Source organism: Notothenia rossii (assembly GCF_949606895.1).
Source record: "Notothenia rossii genome assembly, chromosome: 8".
NCBI lineage: Eukaryota > Metazoa > Chordata > Actinopteri > Perciformes > Nototheniidae > Notothenia > Notothenia rossii.
Window position 1 is genome coordinate 17,223,491 of NC_136906.1, and position 25,531 is coordinate 17,249,021.

Genomic DNA, 25,531 nt, shown 5'->3' on the forward strand with positions numbered 1-25,531 from the left:
GCCATATACTCAAGTTTAGTCAAGTAATCTTGCAGGTCTCCCTTGAAAAAAAGATAATTGATCTCGATGGGATTTTACCTGGATAAATAAAGGTTTTGAATTGAATTGAATAATCCTGAAGATGCTTTTGGATCCTCAAGTTTCTGCAGGCTACATTAACTGTTTCCAGAGTTAGCGTGTCTTTTCTCCTATTCTTCTTCTTCTGTTAAGCAAAGTTTCCTTTATTGTAATGTCAAGTTTTGTATCAGCTTATAAAATCCCCTCAAATCAGGTCACTCACACCACAGACTGGCTTGGCATCAATTGTAACCCGAGTGCCGGTAAACATGAAACCAGGCCCTGCTTATAGGAAATGTCAAGCCGTTATGATGTTGCTGTCTTGTCGACACAGCACAGAACTGTGGTATTGTGATTTTTAAAAAACACAAAGTACTTATCAAGCAAGTACTCAATTATTTAAGCATTTCAATTGTATTCACTATCTATGTTCACTTTTGGTAATTTAGTGTTCAAATGCAAAATTGTATTATAGGCATGCAATATGTGATCTGTAGTTGAACCTGTACATTGTATATACTGTACTAATACAGAACACCAGCTGTTAAATATCATACATTTAACACATCAAAGTCTTTTTGAAGAACAACTGCATTTGAAAAAAGTTGGAAAGCCTTTATTGCGGCAAATACATATTTATTTCACATACTTCCAAACAAACTCATAAACCAATTACCCTCAAAACACAATTTCTTCACATATCGTAGTGAGGGGGGCTTGATATCTGAAGGGTAGGTTGGACAGTTGGTTCCTTAAAAAGAGAACAAAAATGTTTCTAATGTGTTTTATGTAAAAGAAAATACATAACAATGAGTCAATATTTCAAAAGCTTTACCTGGACACAGTGATGCTAATACATCTTACTCAATAGGGAAGTCCATCTGCTGCTCCCTGCAGATGATATGATCAATCAACACATGTAGCTCCAATGCAACGATATTGACAACATTGATAAGATGTATTTTAAATTACAAACGTGTTTCTGTGATTGAAGTATACAGTCGTATAGATGACTTCTGCTCCCCCCTCACTCGGATGTCCCTCTTGTGATTGGTTAGTGTCACAGCTGAGCCAGTTGACATAGTCTGTATTCTCCATACAATCCTAAAATAGAATATGTTGAACAATGTAATCAAATGTTGCCTTTATGGTTTTATCATGAGCTTCAGTGTTACCCATACAACAAAAACAATGTCATGTGTTTTCCCATCATGGTGTCTGTCACACAGCAGAGACTTAAGAAGTGCCTTTCTTTTGCTGAACTCTGTTGCAAACTGAACTGCTACAGATTTCCATAATTGTAATATAATATAGACTAGAATGCAGTCTTGAATAAACAAAAACAATGACCTGTATTTCCTCTTCACAGTCTGTCTCTGTTGTACTTGCTTTGTGGAATCTGTAACAGATAAATAGAATCATGACAATGCTAGAAGGCATAACCAAAGCTGTGATATACATCAGCAGACCCCTGAGCAATGAATAACTCATTCCAAGGACCTCATTTGTGGTCTGTCGTAGTTTTTGCCGCATCAGATGTTTATCGAAAGCCAGGAGATACTTTCAATCAGCAATGGCACTTGCTCATGGGACTTGAGTTTATCTGAGGCCAATGGATGTGACTCATTACTTTCCTCATTAAGTATGAATGTCTGTACTTGCATGTTTCTACACATGTACTTCCCCGCTGCTCAGTGACACAAACAAAATATCTAGTACTTCATACAGGCCTCACCCTCTTAGTGAGCGTGCTCCTTTCCTTATCTACGTTTCAGAAATGGAAATTGTGACATCAAAAATCAATAAAAGCTTACCTTCTGATGGCGATAAGAGCAATCACAATGAGAAGCACAGCGATAGCAGTAATGATAAGTACATCTCTGGGGAGAGTTGTCCAATATGCTGTGAAACAAGGCAGAGGGCTAAGTATATTAACACATCATACTGTATTTAATAAATAATAATACAAAAATGTTTCATTTGAGGTTTTCTTGGGTCTTATTCATCCCCAACATAAGTAACGTACCTGTAACAGTACATTTCTTTGTTTTTTGACTACTTTTAGATTTCTTTTAAACTTTTAATTCTTTTACAACATGTCTAATATTGCAATTGCTGGTAACATTAATAATGTTAAACTACTCACCTTTTATCTTTAAAACCACAACAGAGGAGTTTTGGCTTCCGTGTTTGTTGGTGGCACAGCATAAATACTTGCCACCATCATCAGGAAAAAACACAGACTGGTGTCCGACATCCTTACTAAAGTTAACATCTACTCTAAACCAAGTATAATTCTCCACTGGGGGGTTTGCATGGCTGCTGCAGATGAAGCTGACGTTTGTCCCGGCGTCTACCTCCATCGACGGACTGACAGACACTGATGTGTTCTTAGGGCCATCTGGAAAAAAAGATTTACTGTCAGAGAAATCATGTCTGAAATTAGTCAACTCAAATTATGTAAAAGTGTTGAACTTGTGTCCAGTACTTACATTCAACATCAATATTTATGGCTCCTGAAGTGGCTCCTGTGTGTGTTTTTAGAGAACAAATGTAGTTTCCAGTGTTTTCGGAAGACAAGTTGCTTAAATAAAGAATAGATCCTTCATTGATGTGTTCTCCATTTTTAAACCAGGTGAAGGCCGATGAAAGACTACCGCCATCACAGCTGTGTGTGCAAGTGAGATTCAAAGAATCGCCTTCCTGCGTTGCTCTGTTTCCATCAGGATTTGTCACAGAGACTTTCAAATCTAGAAGAGTTAAGTATGGCTTTAGTTTCAAACCAGACAGATTGAAGAGAGTGTTCATCAGTTATTTTACGGAAAAGCAACTTACCAACAACCTTTAATGTTGAGCCAACTTGATGACTCCATCTGAGCTCTTTGGAGTTATTTGTAAACCTGAACGTATATTTTCCTGCATCCTTTCGCTCCACTGGGTGTATTTTCAAAGAACAATTTTGTCGATTGTCCCGAATAAAATGGAACCTTTTTGGGGCTGATTTAAAGTCACTGCCATATATTACAGTTCCCTTTAAATGAGACTTGGCATGAACCCACCTGAATACTTTCACTCTCGGGGGTTCAGGACAGTAAAAGGAGCAAGGGATGATAACGGACGAGCCTTTCACTGCACAGATATGTGGCTGCTGATATATCACCTTGCATGTATTGCAGAAAACACCTGAAACAGATTGATTCATTCATATCCTGTAAGATTATTATCATTTTAATAAAATATGAAATGATATGTAAATGTTGTACCTACCTGCCAGAAAAAGTGGAATCAGAGTCCATGTCAAGTTTCTTTTTTCAATGCGCATGTTTTCAGTTACAGCTTGAGTGAAATCATTAAGTAAAAAAAATAATGATTTGTTTATGAGAGCTATGCATGGATTGTTAACGGCCTGAAGATGCACAACCTCTGTCTCCAGTTGCTTCTCATGTGGTGTAGTTTCCTGTAATGGAGCAAAACAAATCGAGATAGGAGTTAAGCTTTTTATGTTTCCGTGTGAGAAACAAGCACTGAATGGAGAAAACACATCCTGTTTATAACTGGCAATCTTATGTTTCTTTGATGTGGTCGGAGCACAGTCATTGTCATGAACAGTTTAAAATATACTGTATTGTTGACATTACTTTTAATAGTTGGCGGTGAAAAATTATAATAGTACATCAGAGCTTATAATAAAACATCTGAAATAGTCTGTCATAATGTGCACTTTTACATTTGAGTAATTGGAAGGCGAAAATGTGTATTCTATAAATCTCTAATTATAACAAAAAAGTTATTTTACATCAGTAACCTGCTTTGACTTATTAGACGAGACTTCCCAGTTGCTTTTCTGAAAAATAATCAACCCATCCTCTTCAGTCTGCGTACAAATGACACGACTTTGCAAAGGCGTGCAATAGATACGCAGAAATCCGATTTTGCGTGCATATGATTCTCCCACGTTACGTTTGTTATGAACGTATGTCAAATACGTTTATTTTCTACATATCTTTGCCATTTATTTAACCCTAACCCTAACCATAACCCAATAAGCTGCTGTGTCGTTTATTGCACCGCAAACATTAAAACTAATTGGAAGGGCGATCAAGCCTGAAGCAATGCTCTTTGTTTTAATGTTCGAGGTGCCATATCAGCGTATCATAAGCACGCAAAATCGGACTTCTGCGTATCTATTGCACGCCTTTGCAAAGCCGTGTCATTTGTACGCAGACTGTGAGACTGGGTTGAAATAATACATGGCTTAAAGTTAGCCAGGAGTAGTGGGTTTATCTGAGGTGCGTCGTGTGTAAATCAACCCCACCCCATCCCTCCTGAGCCGTTTGCGTTGACGAAAGTGTGAGAGGATGATCACGGGGTCCCTATAAAGAGTGAAGCGGTGACAGCAAGGACCACCAGAGTTGGAGGAGCGCAGTAGCAAGCCTCAGTTCTCGACATGGAAATGCACGCTAAACTCGTGCTGCCCATCGTGATCATCTCCGCGCTGGTGGCTTGCAGTCCGACGCAGGCATGGTACAAGCAGGTGGCCGGCCCGAGCTACTACTCAGTGGGTAGGGCGTCCGGGTTGCTGTCCGGTATCCGCAGATCCCCGTACATCCGGAGAGCCGAGCCAGACTCGTCAGACAGCGGCGAGCTGGCGACCAACAGCGTGTTCCCTGAACTCACTCAGAACAATTTCATCCTGAAGACGATGGTGAGTGGGGTTGGATGGGATGGCTTGCAGTTTTACGCATTACGCATGGCGACTGGTAACTTGGCGAATAGTGCAAACGTGTAGGCTTTAATACTCTACATATTTAAAATCGCATATGCTTTAACCTAAATAATACAATTTCCATTCAAATTACAAATGCTACAGAATCAGATGCTAAAGAAATTCAATAAAAAAGAGCCCGGCTTGAAACTAGAAATTACTTAACTATTAACATTGCACTCAATAGTGAGGCTAGCATGAAGAATAATATTAGGATCACACTATACATTATTTGTATCAATGTATATCTTTATAAAACCAAAGATCCTCTACATCTGCACTCAGTGTTAATTCAGGCAGGACTCAGCACCATTGAAACTATTCACTATTAGCAAATGTAAAGAAAGCTGGATGGATAAGATGGTAGAAGTCAATTCAGATTCACAACAACTTAATTATAATTTAAAGTTTTTTATATAAAATGAACAGCATAAAGGGCTCATTATTTAGTACAATGGCACTTTCAGGTGTTATATTTATTACTGAGGCACATATTAAGCATCTGATCTTGCTGGTAGAGGTTGAGATCATTTTGACTATTTTATACCGTCCTTTAAAGAATAATAAATTACATTTAATAAGTTGAAATAATGTTTTTTAAATGTTAAATCAGTCTCCAAAGTTAGTATTAAATGCAACTGTCAAATCTAGTATAGAACAAAGGTCAGTGAAGTTCCATTTGAAATGAGAATTAGAATAAAGTTTAAAAAAAAATGGAAACATTGAGGTAGTAAATACCAAGTAATTGTGCTGCATTGAGAGGAAGAGGAGAAACATAAGTATTGTGATGTTGTCATTATCAATTCCGTACTGGTATAGTTCTCTTCAGGAATATACAGTATGTTAAGGAATCAAAATTACACTATTTTCACTGATTTAAGTGTACTTTACTTAAAAGGTAACATTTGTTTAAAGATAAGAGCATCATTTCTATTTTTCTCCCCTAACAGCCTGTTTGCATCAAAGACATCACACCTGACCTGCAGAGCTGTGAACTCTTCCAGGAGAGCAAGGGATCCTTTAAGTGCCAAGCGGACGTCCTCCTCACTCTGGACTCCACAGACTGTGCAGGAGACTGAGGCCGACATCTGGGCCAGGGATGAAGACTACTTCTTTATAAAACTGTACATCTCTCACTTTTAGAGTTAGCTTAGTTTGACGCCTTTTTGCATTAGATTGAAGACATGCTAATTTCCATGTACCATTTCACTTATTTATTATACAAGTCTTTAAAACATTAAGCTGTAAAAGTTATGTATTAATGTACATTTTTGATCTGAGATTTCATTAATAAATGAATCATACTGCAGCCATGTGTTGAAATTACTGAATGCAAAACAAATCAGAACATAATGATCTTTTTCCTTCTCATCTACAAGAAATGTTGCAAACATGAATATGTCTTACATTCTGTATAATCAGCACAATAATTGTGGTCATGAATTCAATGTAGGGGGATTAAAAAAGCACTAAGTGTAAGATTTAAACCAGGAAAACTCTGATTAAAGTTCATTTACATTCAAGTCAGTAAATAAATGTATGTTTTATATGGTGATGTTTTATTCTAACTGGAGAAGTAAAGCTGAATGGAGAAGAGATACTGTAAATAAATGGCTTTTAAAAAAAAATAGACCATGCGTATCAATACATATTTTTATTTAAAATGTCTTAAAATGAACTAGGGAACATTCACCCTCATAATATTAAATATATTAGCTAATTAAATACATTTAACATTTTGAAGAAAAAAAAAGTAAAAACATTTTCTACAGGAAAACTAAATAAAATTCACTTTAAAATGATTCACATCCCAGCAGCCTTCAGGAAGCTTATAGCATCTGGACATCAGCTAGATTGGCCTTCATGACCTGATCTATGACCATGTGGAAGACCACCTGCACGTTGGAGGTGTCTGTGGCAGTGGTGTAGTGGTGGTACACGGGTTTGTCAGGACTGCTGTTACACGAGGAGAACATGGCGGTGATGTGGTGGGCCGCAGCATCCACGTCACCATCTGCTCCTGGAGGAGGATCAAGGGAAACAAATGACAGATCTTGAGACCAACAGTGTTCGGTAAAGTGAAGAGTTCAAACTCCACTGATTCAGTCCGATTCATTAATATTGATAAAACAAGAATATGGCTAACAGTGATATTCTGTACAAAAGTGTTCCTCAATTCCCAAATAAAACATGCAAAGTTCACCTGTGAGTTGCTGCGACTGAGTTGAAAATATGTATGACCATGAAAGTGAAGAATACATTATATACAAACAAAAAGAGGACTGTGTGTGAAGCCTCTGGCCAGGAGGAATTCTGATTACCCCACGGACAGAGGGGATGCTTCGACACATCCAGCAAAAAAAATAAAGAGACACACATACAACTAATTCCTAGAGGAATATAAGACTAGAAAATATGTCCAATGTGCCCACCAGAGTAGTAAGAGTTGAGCTCTCACATCCTACAAACTTGAAAAAGCCATCCTCTCCAACATACCTGTGTAACTAGAAAGGTAAAATCTCAAGTGTCTTCCGGAGCGTAGGATCTTGTCCCGGAAAAGGTCAGTTTTGTTCATGAACAGAATCTGTAGGAGAGAGAGGAGAGAGGTATACACCAACAGTGTAAAGTTTAAATCAACAGTGTACACAACACTCTATAAAGGGCCCAGTACTGTCAGGTGGATTGTTTTCCATCATTCAACAGTATAACATCGGTACAATTCTGAAAATCTGTTTCACAAGCATAACATTAGTTTGAAAATAAGAAATGAAAGCATAAATAAAATAGAACTCCCGTACTGCTGTATGTAGAACAGAAATGTCAGGATACATGGGGACATTGTGAATCTCTCCACTCACAAGGGACACGGTACATATGCGTCCATAACATACATAGAAAGTACCCTGCTGTTCAGCAAGGCATCAGCTAAAACCACACACACTCTATAACACTAATACACTGCAGGTGAACAGACTAGTCCATGGAGCAGTCCACGCAAACACAAGACTGTCACTAAAAACTGGATTCAGCATTAATGTAGTGTATGAAAACAACTTTGAAGTCCTAAACAGGGCTGTACGATAACCCTCCCCGCTAAATGCCTCGAGTCAATCGAGTGCATATATAAATGCTGCTGAGCAACAAGTCATTCATGCTAAATAGCCCCAAAAACTCATTAACAGGTAATCAAACTAAATGACAGTGTTAAACAGTGCTCAGAGCCAACTTGCTAAACAGAAACCACATGCCCTACATCCCAATTAAATGTTGTTTGCCAATTATGCATGTCAATCCTAGCCAGTTTGTGTCCAGTCTGTTTGGCATGAAGGATTACTCAAAGCTCCACTCAGTGTTTCAGTCACCTCCAGAGGGTTGGATGAGCTTTAAAAAAAAAAAAATCAGACATGGCAGACCGTGAGAGCATAACACACAGGCAGAGGCAATAAACATAAAGCTCTTAAGTGAGGCCTTATTTTATTTTTTAGCATACTGCCCTTTCAGAAAGCCATCGGAAATATGTACAAATAAACTTACCAGTGAGGTGCTGCCAAAGACGGTGTTGGTGCAGATGGATGTAAAAAGTTCAAGACTCTCCTGCAGTCGATTCTAATAAAAAGAAAAATATGGAAGGGAGAGACAGATACAATTGATTTAGTTTGCACCCAATTCGATTTATATTCAGTGAAGAAAGAAAAAAAAAACATTCGTTTTATGGGATTAGTGTTTTTCCTAACATACCTCTGAAGGGTCCTCTGTCTGCGTCATATCATAGCTGCTGAGGGCCACGACAAACAGCACAACCTGAATACAGTCAAAGCAGCTGAGCCACTTCCTCCTCTCACTGCGCTGACCCCCAACGTCATACATCCTGCAATAAGCAAACACAATCCATCCGTGCTTTATACACATAGACAACATGTGCAAGAACATAGAAAAAGTTTGATTCTTTGTGCATGACCATTTCCAAGAGACTGGTCAAATGAGCACATTATAATTAAGGAACAATATTAAATACACTACATAAAACACTTGATTTATACAGCACTTTAACAACAAAAGAGTTACCAAGTGATTTCTTTTCATAGTTTTAAAAAGAAACCAAACATTTCATAAAATCATACAACTTACAAAATCATATAACTAACAAAACACCATGTAAATAAAATGCCTAAAAAGCAATATAAAAATGTAGTAAGTAAGTAATAACAAGACATGTTGGAAATAAAGCACATTGGTAAGAAACTTGTTTTAAAGAGAAGTTTTGAGAAGAGATTAAAAAGATGTTTCCGATTTTGCAAGATCTTAGATAAGAGTTAATCGAAAAATAAAACGTTTAATCATAGGCAACATGACAAATGTTGAACAAATGACTCGATACAAAATGATAATGATAATCCAAACCCATTTCAAATATTGGGGCAATCCATTTCAAAAAGTGATCTTGCACAAAGTGGAGTGGAGGGTCTCGCTGACACAGGTAATGAGTTCCCATTTGGGCCAGACAGTCTCCAGGTGCATGATTGCAGTACTCATGTCAGAGGCAATGAAGCGTTTACTCCGGGGCGAGAGTCAGGGTTAACAAGCTGGGGGACAAAAATCCTCAACTACGGCATTTGACGGCAGTAGTTTCTGCGTTGAAAAAAAAGGTCCATACTGTACAAAATAAGGAGTTTTCTATGAAAGCAAAACAGTCCTTGAAACGTATACAGGTCGGAATACGTGGGGAAATATCACTATTGAATTTAGCCATAAAGTGGAAACCACCTAATCACACAATATCTTCACTCAAGCACACAGTGGCTCCACAGTCACTGTATCATTAAAACAGTGCGATCTAGAACATCATTTGATGAGATGTACTTTTGTTTTATTTCAAAAATACATCTTAATGACACATGATCTAAAAAGAAAGTGTTATAAAATTGTCCAATTCTTTAACATCTCTTAAGTGAAGCACACAAAAGTGCAATATATATCAAGTCATTGACTGTATGGATTAGATTTATTATAACAAGCACACTGAATGTCTTCACAGCACACGGTGCAGGGAGAATCCTGATTGGTTGCTTACTCTGAAAACAAAAAGGTCCAAGGGGAAAGGAGGGTGACTTTTGTTGTATGTTTTATGTCTACACTTCCTTTACATGCGTGTTATTATTCCTGGAATAACCAGGCACAGTGAAGACATTAATATTTCATGTCTGAGTCTCAGGCAGCTGCCTCCCTCAACTCTGATGGAAAAGAACACTAAAGTTCTCAATAAACTAGAGTTTGGGTTTTTCTTTGTTAAACCGTTGGTTGGAAAACCAATGTGTCACTGACTTCCGAAAGGTTATTTATTGGTGGATATTTCCATATCTAATTGTCATCAGTTTCAGTTCAAATTCCATTAAAGAGGTGTGAAATGTGCTTGTAGGAAAACCAACACACCCAACATTTAGTCAAATTTACTTTTTTTGTTCAGTTACAATATTGTGAGATACAGGCGTATAAATTAGAACACCTCCTCTCTGGTTTGGGTTTATACTCTCCAAAAACATAACCCTCTCATAAAGCTAAGAAGCTGCTGACTTTGCCTGCCAGTGTAGAAAGCCTTACCGGAAGATCACGTCATAAAGCTGAAACTGCGTCTCAATGATTCCACAGGTCCTCACTCTCACTCTCAGAACATCCGTCTCCATAGGAACATATTTGGGAGAAATTATTCGACTCAGGTTCTCGAAGAAACTGGGGAGGGAAGAAAACGAAAGAAACTGCATCAACTAGAAAAGATCAAAAGTCAATTGTTAGGAGATGCACATCCAGTTTTTGCTTTTGTTACACTCATTTTATACAAAGTCTGCTTAAAGGTGTTTGGGAGTATTACTGCCGGAAAAAAGTATTGTGCGACTCGAGAGGGAGCGGTTTGAAATCTGATTAATTCCCTCAAGTGACACACTTAAATGAAACCGACATACATTGTGTTTTTCATAGGCAAAACACGTGGATGAAAAAAAAAAAAAAAAAGGTATAATATGTGTATCCTTATTCTTCGTTTTCCGGCTGTGCATCATGGGTTTGACAATGCTATGGGAGTGAAATGCGAGTTATGGAGCACAAATATGATCTAAAAATTCTTTATTCAGAGCACTAATGTGTGCTGTAACCTGACCTTCTGTCCACGAGGTGTGAAGATCTAGCAGCAGGAAGGTGTGTTATGCTAGACCCTTGTTGTATAGATAAACCTTTTAACAGTGATTTAATACCACCAATTACAGTAAGAATGTCAGGTATTACAAAGTGAGACGTGTCCAGTAGGGTTATTTGTTGAATGAACCCTTCACATTCATGAAACCTTATAAGTTAAAAGGTTTAAAAACACAGATTATAGCTATCGTTAATTCCCTGTAACTTCAAATTTCCTTCCAGCTACATTGAGAGTTCGGTTCATGCCAAAGCTAATGTCCAAGAAGTATTTTTACACGTTGACGTGTCCTCAGGTCGTGGGGAAATCAAGTGTGGGGTCCAGCAGAGTGAGAACACCGCAAGACAGCCAGCGGAGATTCATATCGTCCTCCAGCAGCAAAACTAATCGAGTTCCGGTTATGTATCCGTCACATCAATTCTGTCAGTCTGGTTAGCTGGAGTATCTTTGAATAAATAATTAAAATTGCCATTTAGCAAAAATGTGTCCACACTTCAGTTAATGATCCACACTTCAGCTGATGACACAACACACTCAACAGAAGGATCTATGCAGAGTGGGAAGGTTTGGATTTCATGACACTCGCCGGCCGTTTCTTTTTTGATAAACAAATTGTAGGGCACAACTGCTGAAGGACACAGGTTATAAATAAAACAGTTCTGCTAGGATGTGTATTGGTGAGAATCTGGCAATTTGCATAATGATACTATTCAATTATATTGCAAGCAAGGTTGATATATCGCCGTTTTCTAAAATCTAATTTTAGGAAAGCTTTAGTAAATACCTTGTTAACTAAATATATTTTCTAGAAACGGCTTAGGTCCATGTATACTTCCTGTCAGCTGATGTTACTCACTTACACTGCAACCGCAAAACTGAAAAATATATAAATGTAGTTTATGGGTTTCTTGCTCTGCAACAGGACATTAACTGTTAACTGTTAATTGTTAAACGGTGTATAAAGAACACAGTGAGATGTAATGTTGTTAAATACAGTTATATCAAAAATATTTGAATTAGAAGCTAATGCTACTTCAACAAAACCTCTATAGCATTCCCCCCTTACGCAACAGCTTCACACCTATGAGGCCGTTTGACTCCTTTTCTCATTAAACAAGACTCTTTAATGTAGTCTGTTTCATCTTCTGAACCCTAATTCCCTATCTATCTGGATATCTGCAAACATTGCTTTTTAAATTTGCTCCCAATTAGGCATCCCGATCCACAAATGTCACACGAATCATTTCCTGAAGACAAGGTTTTTTCAGCACCTGCTTTACTGTTGCTCTGTATTGATCAGGGGTGACGAGACGCTTCTGCAATTTCCCTTGACATTTCCCCTGTCTGTCATAATTGGTCACTTAAGGTCATTCTACTCACTACAGTGCAGAGTCATTCAGCTCAAACTCGTAACCTCTGGCTGCAGCTGCCCGCACCCCTTGATCGGCCCAAAGTGCACATATGGCATGAGCCACGAAAGGAAGCAGCTCGTCGTCGTCTCCCAAACACTGACTGCAGGACAAGATGGAGCGAGCATGCATCTGTAGTAAATGGGACAAAAGGTCATTAGTTGATGACCCGACATACATTTACATTTGAAGTCAATGTCATTTTTTCTCCCCCAAATGTAAAAGTAATGTAATGCCTGAAGGTAAAACTGGACCAATATGTTGTGCCTTTCAAATCAAATCAAAATGTATTATAGCCCCAAATCACAAGAAATGCCTCAAAGGGCTGTACAAAGCAAACAAAAGCAAAGACAAAAACTAAATACAAAAGTCATAGCATAACAATTATATAAGCATTATACATCAACATAAGTATCACCATGTGATAAAAGCATGCGACGGAAGTGATGGTAATGATTAGCCGAAACTAGGTGATGGAAATTAGTTTAAAAGGAAGACAGATGCGAAGAGATGGTTTTTCCGTTTGCTTTTAAAGGACTCAACGGAAATAGCTTTGCAGATCTGAAATGGAAGACTATTCCAAAGAAGAGGTGCTCAATATCTCCTTTGTGATATCAGAAGTTATGACTACAATCTCTATCAATCATCTACTGACAAATGTAGTATACAGATGAAGACTGACATCTAGTGTGACAAAGAGGCACTGCCAACAGACTTTTCAGGACTTTAATCTAAAACTGTGTCTTTATTCCTTACTTTGTTTTTCTTGTTAGCAAGGTTAATCCTCAGCATCCCCATTCCTCGAAGAACAAACTTCATAGAGGTCAGCAAATTGTCTAGTACTGCGGCCTGTGAAGGGAATCACAATCAAACTTTTTCCACATAATTCATGCGCTTCAAGTTGTTTTAGATTCAGATGATACTATTTCAGGGTTTTGAAATGAATGCTCATTTTATTTTTTACAGCTCTCCAGTACCTTGAAACTCATGAGGTCCTGTTTGGAAAAGCCATGACTGTGGATAATCTTAATCTGTTTGATGAGGGTGCTTTTTCCGCTCTCTGCAGCTCCTACCACACAAACCAAATACATGATTTGACTTCAAAAGGCCAATAGGCATACTTGAGGGAAACCTGATGCATTGCAGTAGTGTTTAAATGTTTTTAACTTACCAAGCATGAGGATTTTCACCACATTCATCTCAGTCCTTGCATGCTCAAAAATGTCTTGCTCTATTTTAGAGCTCCGGAGTTTAGCCTTTTTGCCCTCTTCTGTGATATCCGGGCACAATCCCATGCAGACCTGAGGAAGATTTTTAAATTTGGATATGTATGCCTTGGGACTACTTTTAAATAAAATACGAAACTAACTTAACACATTTGTAAATGACATTCTTCAAAAAAAGAAGCATCAAGAAAATATTTTCTGGCACTCATATAAATCATAAATGTAATCTATAAACTAGTTGGACTACAGCAAGAAAGTTTGACTAGCTCAAAAGAAGCTAACTAGCCTCCTTTAATGGTAAGCTAGTTCGTTTATTTCTACAACATTTTGTGATTTAAAATTACATGTAAAAGACTCAGGAAATTCAATAAATGTGGAGCAGTAACCAAACTTACATTTGAGAAAAAGTTATACTTTAACTGCTACCTGAAGTTTTACTCCATAGCTCAATTTAGACTGGAAGACAATTTACACTGTTAGGAAACCAAAACGTTTAAAGATGATTACTTATGACCATGAACCTCTCATGGCTAGTTGTATCGGAAAGCATTCAATTTATAAATTAGTTGTACAATTTGATTAAATTCTCTACCTGCAGTGGGACTGGCAGTATATTTAGACAACAAAACATGACGGTGTCGTTTGAGTCACAGCCTGAACTGCCAACAGAGCTAGCAATCACGGAAGGGCTAATTAGCTTAATTAGAGGCAAGTGTGCACAGCCTGTCTTTTAAAAGCAGAGGTACTCTGAAGAGGAAGAACACCTGTCCTTCAAAATAAGAGCATAATTTCACGTTGGTGCGCAGACGTCTAAATATACTAGAAAACTTACTGGGCACATGCATGGATGCCTTGTAGCCTACTTTTGAGAGAGTATTATTTATTTGCCGTTGCCAATTTTACTTGAGTTAAAAAACAAAACAACACTAGCCTACTACTTCAACCACTGCCTCATCAACCCAGTCTCACGGCATTTCGTGTTATAATCACGAAATGTAATCTATTGATTCGTGTTCAAAAGCAATGTGTTTCTATTGCCAATTGAAATACATTGATTTTCGTTCTGTGTGACAAAAAATGGGAACATCGTGTCGGTGAACAGGAATCAATAGATTACATTTATTTCGTGACTATAACACGAAATGCCGTGAGACTGGGTTGGCCTCATACAGTATATTGCTGTAAAATCTCTCTAAATGTCACTAAAAGCATTGCAACATGCTTGTTATATAAACAGCAGAGGCCAGCAAGAGATATGGTTCTGATTAAACAGACATTCACATTGATCATAATGCAGAGGCACTTTTATATTCTTGGAAAAAGCTTTCAGACCTTTTCGGTGTACCAAGCTGCTACTGAAGAAAACTCCTCTTAATGGTCTGACATTTACCAACCTGTGTGACTCATATGATGCAAAACGCAGAAAAAAACGTCCTGATCAAATGTCCTTTTTGTGTCCAAAAATCCATGCTTTGTAACGTAGGCCTACTAAATAAAAAAATATATAAAACATTGAAGTGTTCCTATAGCAAGACATTTTCTGTTTCAGGGAAAAAGGGATGACACATAGCCTTTCAGATTAAAGTGTTGTTATTACCAGCAGTAGTATACTGTAGTCCAATCAGTTCCTAATCAACTGGGAGATCTCAATAGCACAATACATTATACTCTACACTGAATACATTCCAAATTGACATACATACATATTATTTTAACAATATGAAACCATCTATACAGTAGTTAATGGAGAGGGTGTGAGTAAAATATACATTTACAAAAAATATAGTATTTAATCCCATTTGATATAGAGACAGATGTTTGTTCAGGGCTCAATGACAGTAATATGTCTATTTTATGATAAAGTTAACATCACTGAGCATCTGTTATAGTTCTCTAGTTATACTAAGAAAACGAATTAATGATTAAAAGCAGTCTGTTAAAACTCTGTGGTGTTCTATATATTAGGATAAGGAGTGTTAAAAGAAAAAATTACAATTCCACTCAAAAGGCCAGGCGTGCAAGTCTGGACAATGTGCTTTTTTGAGTTAAACTTTTCTGCTGTAAAACTGAACAGTTCTGATGACTTTCTGAGCATTCAGTGCAGTCTGGAGAAAGGTCTGATATTTACATGAGGTCCCGGAAGAGTTTCAACAGCTTCTCACATTCAAACAACCAAAGTTAGATTCAGTGAAGCAATTCTCTAGTGTTTTTAGCATCATCCAGAGAGCCAGTAATCACTCTATAATATACAGTACATACAATTTATAAGTAAATAGATCAGATGTGGGTCTACACCCATTGCTGGGTAGAAAGCAGCAACTGGTATTGACTAATCAAATCACTTCCTTGTTAGAGTTTAATGCCGGCCCACATCTAAAGTCCACACACTTGCCCTTCATATGTCCAAATCCCCTCATATTTCTGAAGGCAAAAAAAGGACATTTAGAGACACAGTTTTGTCTTTCTGGCTCCAACCTTTACAGTCCATAACCTCATAGTTTGTATATGTGACTGACATGAACATGTAATTGCATATGCCGAATATAATACACACACACACGCACGCACGCACGCACGCAAACACACACACACACACACACACACACACACACACACACACACACACACACACACACACACACACACACACACACACACACACACACACACACACACACACACAGTGTATACCTGATGATCACACAGCAGACTATATCCTCCTAGCTATAAACAGGCTGCCCTAAGGACTGCTGTTATCAGCCAGGATTGTTGTGCTGACGGTGTCATAACACATATAAGAGCTGATTTCATTGTACATGAGTTTAGATTAATTGTCAGTATTATGTTGAGTTTAGATTAATTGTCAGTGTTATGTTGAGTTTAGATTAATTGTCAGTGTTATGTTTAGATTAATTGTCAGTGTTATGTTTAGTTTAGATTAATTGTCAGTGTTATGTTGAGTTTAGATTAATTGTCAGTGTTATGATGACACTTAGTCGATGGTGCTTGTTTAGAGCCTTCCTACACGACAGCCTGGGGTCTTTCTTTAGTTTTCTCCTCTTCTTGTCGCTTCAGGGCCTGGATCACAGCAATCTCTTTGGCCTCTTTCTTCTGATTCCTTGCTTCAAATAGCAACCTGGATCCAAACAAATGAAATAGTTTATGCCGATTTAATAAGTGCAGATTTATTTAAATTAAGAACAATATGTTTTGTGTTTATAACATAAAATGGTCTATTTCTACCGAGAAGTTCACCTGTTTTTAATTATTCTTTGCACAATGGCATCTGTAGTCAGGCTGTTCTCACTGTCAACAGTCCGCAGGATTTCTTTTCTCCTCGGCTCCTGGAAATGAAGGAAATCAATGTCATATGAATGTGATTCATCATCTCTGCAGATCGTAGTATTTCATAAAGATGTTTTTAAAAAAAAGCTAAATGTGACTGTGATTGGACTCTTACAGCATAAGGGTCGGATCCATCCTTGTCAGGATATATTACTGTCTTCCCATGGCATACAAGATCCACCTGCATGGGGACAAATAGATTGCTTTTTTATTTATCCTTAATTGAAGAGAATATAGTGATGAGGATACTGTCATTGCTTGTACTCACCTTAAAATGATCCAGTAAATCTTTTGTGACTGCAAAGGGCGCACCAATCACCACTTCTGACACATACTGTAAAGACACAAAAAGAAATTAGAAACCGATTGCACACAAATTGTTTGCAGATCAATAATAATTCTGCATTGGACTGTTTTGATGGTGGAAGAAGAACCTACTCGACAGGCCAGCACGCTGAGCGTTCTCTCATGGACATTCATAATGGGGTAGTTTTTCCCTTTGTAGCGGTTCACCTCCTGAAAAATATGAACAAAGAGAAAACGCAAAAGTGAAATGTCAACACTAGACTCAGGCAGGCAGTAAATGCATCATAAAGGTGAAAAGAAATGTGAGGCGACTCACTTGATCAAAGTGCAACCCGACTATAATGTATGGCTTTTCTGCGATCTTATGCACTGCTTCCAGGAAGTCCACATGGCCAATGTCTTCATGGGCACAAGTCAAGGACTAGGCATTTTTTAAAAAGCTAAAGAGTTTTCTAGCTACAAACCATAGAATTATGAATATTTTACACAATTTTTGCATGATACCACTAGTATGAGGTTCTTAAAAGATACGGAAGAGGTCAAAGGCTCCTGCCACGTAGATAATTGTGTCTCCGGGTTGGGGCTCTTGTCCTGAAGCAAACTGGATGATCTTCTGTGAAGTCTGCAGGAACTGAGACACCCCTGTCCAGGGACTGTGGCCCTTCTGACCATGTAATCCAGAAACAGGCACAATGAGTACAAGCAGTGTGCCAAAAAGAATCACAACGCTACATTATCGCCACCTAGTGGTGCAAGTAGCAATGTCACCTTTGCTTTATAGCTAACACAAGGCTGCCCCACAAATCCCCAGCACATTTATTCAACCATCGCCAAATTCTTAAATGTTCAAATGCAAAGTGACCCTCTACTGCCATCACACTATTTCAATCCCCAGCATGTTGACTCTAAGCTACTTGAACCATCCAGGAACAGAAGTGGCATTGACTGTTTTATTGGCAAGGCCTATAACTTGATTATAAAGTGGGTCCCCAGTGGAGGCCTTTGTGCAAGAATGGTTGACATCAGGACACATAGCCACTACTTGAATGACAAAACTGTTAAGTAAGAGGAAGATCAAGAGCAAATCATTTAAAATATATTATTATTGAACGTTTGGTAGTAAGCTGAGAGTTTGATAATAACTAGTTGATGGCCTAAATCAAGCTGTGAATATGTTTGGTACCTACCTTTCCAAAGTTGTCTGTGTGTTGCTGATAGTCTGAACTATCCTAAAGAAAGAAAGAGAGGTTGTATTAGATGTGTGCTGTTTAATAGGCGCATACAGAGAGAACAAGGTTGTACTCACAATGTTGCTGTGGTGTGCTTTGGTCATCAGTAGCATCCTGCCGACCAGATCTGTAGTTGAAACTCCCTGGGTTCTCTTACACTCCCTGGAACAACATAACACACAATGAAACTCTTTCAGAGACACAGAGAGAGCATCTCATCCTGTCTTATTGAATCTCCTGCCAGGGGAACTCACCTGTACCGCCCTGACTTCTTCACCTCTTCATATGTGTCTTTTCCATCAACTGTCAGTGTTATATCATCTGAAATAACAGCATTAATGACATATGCATGTAGAAATGAATCAAGGACTGTTTACTTGGAAGTGTTTATGACTTTATTTGTTTTTATGTCTGAATGAGGACATGAGATAGTGATATCCTGTACCTCCGTGCACACAGAAGTCACAGTTGTACTTGTCGAGGGTCTGGAGGGTGGTGACGTAAGGCGCTCCTTCCACAACCTCATCCACCCATTTTATGGCCCGCACCATCTTGTATCTTTCTGCCTGAGTGAAGACGGGAGGACCCTTGTGCTTCGCAATCTCACCTTGAAAACAAAACATGTACACGTTAAGGATACTGTTGGAAAAGAGAGACATAATGCCATAATGTATTATCACTTATGTACTGTAGAGGGATAGATTACTGATATCAGCTTGCACTGACTATGAAATCATTCAGGTGTCTCATAGTTTCAAAAAAGTGTTCCATAGGAGGGTGAGGCAAAATCACTGAGTCGTTGAACTACTGTCAAAACTAAGTCAAATAAGCCAACTAACTTAATAATAATAATAATAATAATAATAATAATAATAATAACAATGATAATAACTTTCATAACCTCAAGGTCGCTTTACAAAGAAACTTGAGGAACATAAGCAGAGGCTACAGGTAGCATGGATCTCCAGACTTAGCAGGTACAGGCTGAATCGTGCAAGAGAAGTGAGGGAGCTTCAGAGTTATTAAAACAGCATGTACAGATGAGCTAGACCTCAAAGGAATACTCCATCCTCAAAATGTTCATTTGTCAATCAGTGATTTATCATGTGTCCTTGCATTCTTGGAATAAACATTGTATCTTTCTGTCTAGCCTCCATGGTGAACAGAGAAGATTAGGTTCAACACATTTGTTCAGAACCGTTCACTCGACATGTGCACTTGTGTAACCCAACTGTTATTTATCCATTTCAATGAACAGTAGTTTTCAAACACACAACCTAAGTATTTTCCCTTGGATGGAATTAAACATTTACTCCAATTGATAAAGACTGTATTTTTTTTTATTCAACATGTAGAATGCAGAGGTTTTCTTTACAAATTCAAGGTAACACACGGTGAGCAATTGAGATACAAATGATCCGTTTTGGTGTATTCCTTTAAAGAGAAGGCTTTAATTCAACAACTTAAGTCCATAGTTCTGAGTCTTACTATCTGTGTGTACTCCAACGATGAGGTAATCTCCCATGGCCTTGGCCTGTCGCAGCTGGTTGGAGTGGCCATAATGAACCATGTCATAGCTAGGAGGATAAGAAGATAAGATGTCACATTCAAGTTACAGCAAGGTAGCGAGTTACAGGAGCTGTAAGACAAAGCATGTCTTGAAATACAGTAATAAGGTCAGGTAGTTGCTATTTTTATCAAAACACATTGTACAACTCTTTTTCAGTACAACATGCTTGATTTCAGTCAAACATAATGGAGAATGGAGCATTGTGGTGAGTTTGACACTGGTCTCAAAGTTAAAATCGGCAGCTTCTCTTTAACACTCAGATGAGTGTATGTAAGTACACCAACAAGGTGTTCTGACAACTTGCAGTAACTTTGACCAAAACAAGAATCAAATCACTGCATAAATCAATAAAAAGCAATCACCAACTGATATGTATGCAATCATGCTAAAACGCTGATATTCCTGATATTATCGACCCACCAATGTAATCATGTGGTCTGATCAAAGTCTAAACATATAAAAGGCAAAAGCACAGTGTGTTTTTCCTCCCATCACACTCCACCCAGGCTATGGTGCCATCTGTAGATAATTAGATTAGCACAGATTGGAGACGGAAATTGTAACATGGTAATCTAGCATAGTAATAGAAAACAGATGGGCACTAGCCTTCCATCACTAGTACTACTGCCAACAGCTGACATCAGTAATTTTTCATTCTGCTCTAATTAAACATGAACAAAAAAAGGGAGGAAAGTTCATTGACTGATGAAAGTGTCTCCAGGTGCCACTGAAGATGCATTGACTTTATTAAGATCTGACCACAGAGTCATTAAGTTACTGTAGCAACTATAACCATCAGCAAATGTGAGAGCAATTAACTTGAAGATTCCCAATAATTAATAAAAAAAAAAGTTTTAGATGACTGAAGTAAAAAAAGAATTGGCATATGTGTCCTCTCTAGTGCATTAAATTACACGTGAGCTCTCCCAGGAGTTAAGTGCAAAACACCACTATAAATAGCATTTTGAAGAATCAATAAGAAAACAGATGAGCACTGCCAGAGCTGCAGTATGTACACAGCCACAACAGTAACAGAAGCCCATGTTGTTTTCAGCCCCTAGGCTATGCTAATGAAAGACAGCATCTGTGATGTCACTATACACAGCCTGACTGAAAACAGCCTGGACTGCACTTGAGTGTATTGTAACACAAAAACAACCATTACTATGCTGCAGGGCTTATCTATTTGATTCAGTATTGACAAATTAAAAAATACAAGAAGAGGCTTGTTTAGGAGAATTTTCTATGTGTGCTGTCAATGTGTGAAAATGGGATCCACGTGTTCAGGTCTGAGGGGATCGTGCAGGGTCGGCAGAATGTCAGGGGGAGCTTCTGGAGGTGGATGAATAAGGAAACTTGGAGACCCAGACGGAGTTATATAAGACCAGGAGGCTGTTTCTGTGAGTGTTACACTAGCTGGATGCCCAATGTGTGTTACCGTATTCCTGTTGTATTTTTTAGCAGGGTTGGATCATGACTGTGGGATGATGAAATATTAATTAGCTTAGCCTGTTAACGGACACCTAAACTGCACCTCTCAAGAACAACACCAGACAGACACCTGTAGACACAGTGATATAAACAAATGGGTAGGAAATACCTTTAAAGAGAGTATATTCTTGACATTTTGGTGAGGTTTTCAAGTCAAATTAAAGATTAAAATACCTGAAGAAAAACTAAAAGTAGGGGGTATTGTTTTTGTTTCTTTATTGAATCAATTGACCTTCACTGACGCTTTAATTAGCTCTTTTATAGTCATGTTTGGATACACTCCATCAGCTGAAACACAGTGGAAGTGGACCTTACACTCTAGTGATGATGCTTCTCTGAGAACTGATCTTTAGCCCCCATCACCTCTTTTCATTGTGACGAATCGTTGCTTTGTGCAGAGGAGAAGGGGCAGAGTCAAAGATGTCTCAACAGATGAAGTGACTATGCTCTTTTCTTGGGATTTTCCTAACATACTGCTGACAATGCTGGATGTCAGTAAGAGAGTGGTGGTGTCCAGCAGGGCTTTGGGAAACAATGTGCTCAGTGACGAGACATAATGGCCGTAGCAGGTGTGGGCCGGAGGGGTTGGCGTGGGTTAATGACATGGGCTCTGTTGACATTGGTTCTCTTTGCATGTTCATCCCACCGGTTAATATTCTGGCATCCCAATTATTCTGCAACATTCCATCAAAGCAAGGACAGGCAGCCCCACCTAAATAGCGGGAATTCTACTAGAGAAAGACACCATAATCCTGGCCTTCATGCACAGAAATTCAAAACATTTATTTTTCCACTGCACCATGGAGCCAGACTGTCCACCAGGGCTTGGTGTTTTTCACAGAGAAGGCAGTTCTAGAGCTGCAGTTAACAATTACTTTCACTATCTATTTATAGTTTTATGCATCGTAAAAATTGTGAACCATGCCTTTTATAATTTCAAATGAAAGGCATTCAATCACCTTGATTTTGACAGTCTGGAAACAGTGTCACAAATGAGTAAACGGTTGTCAAAATAGTTGGCAATACATTTCTAAAAAGTCTTTCAATATATCAGTTACTCCAAATTTGTGAGGTATATACAGCTGACACGTCTGCTGTCCATCAAACCTGTGTTCAGAATCATTAGGCATGTCCCTCACATGAAGAGTGGTCATCAATCAAGTTCGGCGATACACTGATGCTTAAATGTAAATACATTTAGTCTAAAAACTATAATATTAGACATTTAGCTGGAGGAGCACAATAGAAAAAAGGTGTCTTTGTTTTTGGCATTTGATGTGATTGTTTTTCAACTGATGTGACCACAAGAGCAATTTCTGGTTAGCCTTGCCCTTCCCACAGCTGTGTTGTTAACATTAATCACCTGTATTGCATTAAAGGCCGTGCCTGGTGCTCTGTGAGCGCCTTGCTCAACTCTATCATAATTGTTTTTATTCCATTACACTGCTGAAAGAAGACACGTTGTTTGTGGAGGTGTCATTATGTCTTCATGAAAGTAATACCTTGAATAGTCAAACTAAGTATAGGTTCAGAGTGGAACGGGTAAACAAGTGATCTGAGGTGTATAGTGTGTTATTGTTCTGGGTTTGAACATCACAGTCTATCAATTGTAAATACATTTTCAAAGCAATTAAATATTTATTTAAAAAATGTATGTGTACGTTATCATTCTGTGCGTGTAAGATAAAAAGTTTGAGTTTGAAGAACAGATGTTACTAACAATGTTAAAAGTGACTCATTGTTATATTCAGTTATCACAGTGACAGTGAGGCAGCATGCAACATACCTGAACCCTGAAACTGAGAAATGGTGCATGTGCTGTAATTAATCTGCTCTTTAAATGTATAGAATTGATACGGTCAGCCATATTTAGCAGTGAATTAAACTCATTTTGCTTTACCTACACTTAAACTTCATTGTATCACTAGTTTAACATCTCTGTGGCAGTATGACCTTCTTGGTTTTGTCCCAAAGCTTAGATCTGGATAATTATACGTTGTGAAGCTATCCTTAAGCCAACCCTATTTCCTACCAGTATTAGTCAGTTATTATGAGTTAAATTCATTCAATGAGAACAGTTTAGAGGGTGAAACAGTGAAACATTTTGTGGCCACAGCCATTGATTTTTAGTATAACATATTATGTACAACTTTAGACATTTCGCCACCTTACTGGCAAAATGTTAATTGTGTTTAAAAAAAATGTTGTTTGCCTCTAAAATTGATTTGACAAAGACTTGTATCTAAAGAACTTTATACTATGTTATTTCCAGCATACACATGGAATATTCACATCGCTTGTCATAGTAAGGCTCCATCTACATGACAGTGTGATAAAATGCAGCAGTAAAGATCAATGTAAATATGTCCTGAGGTGAACAATTGAGATATGATGCCCCAGTGGTAATTTAAAAAAAAAGTAATGCAACGTGATAATAAATCTTGATCCACAGAGACTATGGTAATTGCAACTCTCATGATAGTATATATAAAGGAAACTATTCAACTAAAAGTTGTGTGTACACGGATGTCTCTGAAGAATGGAGCAGTAGTCATGTGAGAGCTGTGCAGCAGGCCTGTCCCGGCGGTGGATGATAACACAGGCTGACACATTCATCCACACGGGCTCGATGCGCACGACCAACCAACGTTGTTACCATCTCCATCCCACCATCATTCATCCGGTAAATTACTCACCAGCCGTCACACCACACCCGGATTCTTCTCCTCCTCTTCTCGGGACTGCAGGCTGCAGCTCCGGGGGTCGTCCCTGCGTCTTTCCCGGCTGCCGTGCTCACTTGGTGATTGTGATGACCGTTTTTGATCATTGCGGTGAAGCTGGTGAGTGATAAATTAAAGTGCAACTGTATCCACAGAGTGAGCCCCTCCAGTTAAGATGGTGAGAGTGTCAGTTGCGTCCCCCGTTTCAGTGCAGGACAGCCGGGTTGTGTGTCCGCAGCAGCAGCACCAGCGGCAGCAGTCGTGCGATGCGCCAACGCCTCCTCGACCCGCGACGCAACGACGCACGACGCACGACGCGCTATGTCAAGTCGGCCGAAGAAAGCAGATCATCCCAAAGAAAAGGAAGTCCTGTTAATAAAAGTCATTCCAACACATATTGGTCGTCACTGGTTTTATTTTGAAAAGACCAAACATGAAAATAATGTGTTCTTGATGGCAAGCTTGACGCAGGCTGAATCGTACGATGAGTGGCCGGTGCAAGCAGCCGACATGTTGTTACATAATAGTGGCACATTTCCTCGGTCATGTGACAATATCTGGATTCCCACAGATATGCCAGGCTGTCTGCCAAAGCTGTCTTCGATGAGAGGCCAATGTTTGGTCTGTATGTTCACTTCAATTTTCTGCAAGTTACCCCTGTAAAATAACAACTATAACAAAGATAAGATGGGACATGTCCTTTAATCTTTAAAGTATTTAAACATGCTTTGACAAAAATAATTAGCCTATAGGCCTAGTGTTGGAGATAATCTTCCCTTTAGCTTCGTGGAAATGTATCAATAAGAATGATATAATAGCCTAATATAAAAGTAAAATTATGATTAGAATATGTATTCATATAAATATACATTTATGTACATTACTACAACATAGTTTGTTATGTGAATGTATTGAAACAGCATGCACTTCACTACTATTTCCACTTTCTGGTTGGATGCAAACACATTTCGTTGTGCAATGACAATAAAGGTGAATGTAATCTAGTCTAATCTAATAAATAAATGCATTTACATGTATAAATTAAAATATAGGCCATACATAAACGCTTGCCAAAGACATAGGCCTACATTTCATTAAACTAAACGTTCCAGTTTTTTCAGTGATGATATCTACATTTACATATTATGTGGAATCAATACAAATGATGCAACCCATCAAACCTGCAGAGTGCATCTCATATTTATTTTAGTAAAGATTGCAGTGCTCAC

At 38.4% G+C, this 25,531-nt stretch overlaps 4 protein-coding genes across 7 annotated transcripts; 1 reads left to right on the plus strand and 3 right to left on the minus strand.

Moving 5' to 3' along the window:
* Positions 1-677: 677 nt before the first annotated feature.
* Positions 678-3,724, minus strand: LOC307016095 (B-cell receptor CD22-like). Of its 2 annotated transcripts, XM_079645129.1 has the most exons (9): positions 3,325-3,724; positions 2,893-3,240; positions 2,550-2,807; positions 2,204-2,458; positions 1,872-1,959; positions 1,408-1,456; positions 1,034-1,161; positions 893-948; positions 678-808 (listed from the first exon to the last, which is right to left on the minus strand). In XM_079645129.1, exons 1-8 carry the CDS (start codon positions 3,377-3,379, stop codon positions 918-920), a joined length of 1,212 nt encoding a protein of 403 aa, XP_079501255.1. In that variant the 5' UTR covers positions 3,380-3,724; the 3' UTR covers positions 678-808; positions 893-917. The 2 variants fall into 2 exon arrangements, with proteins under 2 accessions (XP_079501255.1, XP_079501256.1); XM_079645130.1 differs by having other exon boundaries at positions 2,550-3,240.
* A 607-nt stretch (positions 3,725-4,331) lies between these two features.
* LOC307014062 (neuropeptide B-like) lies at positions 4,332-6,131 on the plus strand. Its single transcript, XM_079641749.1, has 2 exons — positions 4,332-4,762; positions 5,773-6,131. The coding sequence occupies exons 1-2, from the start codon at positions 4,505-4,507 to the stop codon at positions 5,899-5,901; spliced, it is 387 nt and encodes a 128-aa protein (XP_079497875.1). The 5' UTR covers positions 4,332-4,504; the 3' UTR covers positions 5,902-6,131.
* Positions 6,132-6,459: 328 nt separating this feature from the next.
* LOC307014060 (guanine nucleotide-binding protein G(o) subunit alpha-like) lies at positions 6,460-14,453 on the minus strand. 2 transcript variants are annotated; one of them, XM_079641746.1, is made up of 11 exons: positions 14,234-14,252; positions 14,037-14,114; positions 13,587-13,716; positions 13,393-13,484; positions 13,172-13,264; positions 12,387-12,547; positions 10,421-10,549; positions 8,561-8,690; positions 8,357-8,428; positions 7,319-7,406; positions 6,460-6,842 (listed from the first exon to the last, which is right to left on the minus strand). In XM_079641746.1, the coding sequence occupies exons 3-11, from the start codon at positions 13,708-13,710 to the stop codon at positions 6,652-6,654; spliced, it is 1,080 nt and encodes a 359-aa protein (XP_079497872.1). In that variant the 5' UTR covers positions 13,711-13,716; positions 14,037-14,114; positions 14,234-14,252; the 3' UTR covers positions 6,460-6,651. The 2 variants fall into 2 exon arrangements, with proteins under 2 accessions (XP_079497872.1, XP_079497871.1); XM_079641745.1 differs by lacking the exon at positions 14,037-14,114 and having other exon boundaries at positions 14,234-14,453.
* A 760-nt stretch (positions 14,454-15,213) lies between these two features.
* LOC307014059 (ethanolamine-phosphate cytidylyltransferase-like) lies at positions 15,214-24,600 on the minus strand. 2 transcript variants are annotated; one of them, XM_079641743.1, is made up of 13 exons: positions 24,279-24,600; positions 20,010-20,098; positions 18,967-19,128; positions 18,776-18,842; positions 18,599-18,683; positions 18,480-18,521; positions 17,824-17,956; positions 17,609-17,691; positions 17,425-17,502; positions 17,255-17,320; positions 17,102-17,167; positions 16,897-16,985; positions 15,214-16,777 (listed from the first exon to the last, which is right to left on the minus strand). In XM_079641743.1, the coding sequence occupies exons 1-13, from the start codon at positions 24,407-24,409 to the stop codon at positions 16,663-16,665; spliced, it is 1,206 nt and encodes a 401-aa protein (XP_079497869.1). In that variant the 5' UTR covers positions 24,410-24,600; the 3' UTR covers positions 15,214-16,662. The 2 variants fall into 2 exon arrangements, with proteins under 2 accessions (XP_079497869.1, XP_079497870.1); XM_079641744.1 differs by lacking the exon at positions 20,010-20,098 and having other exon boundaries at positions 24,279-24,415.
* Positions 24,601-25,531: the final 931 nt, after the last annotated feature.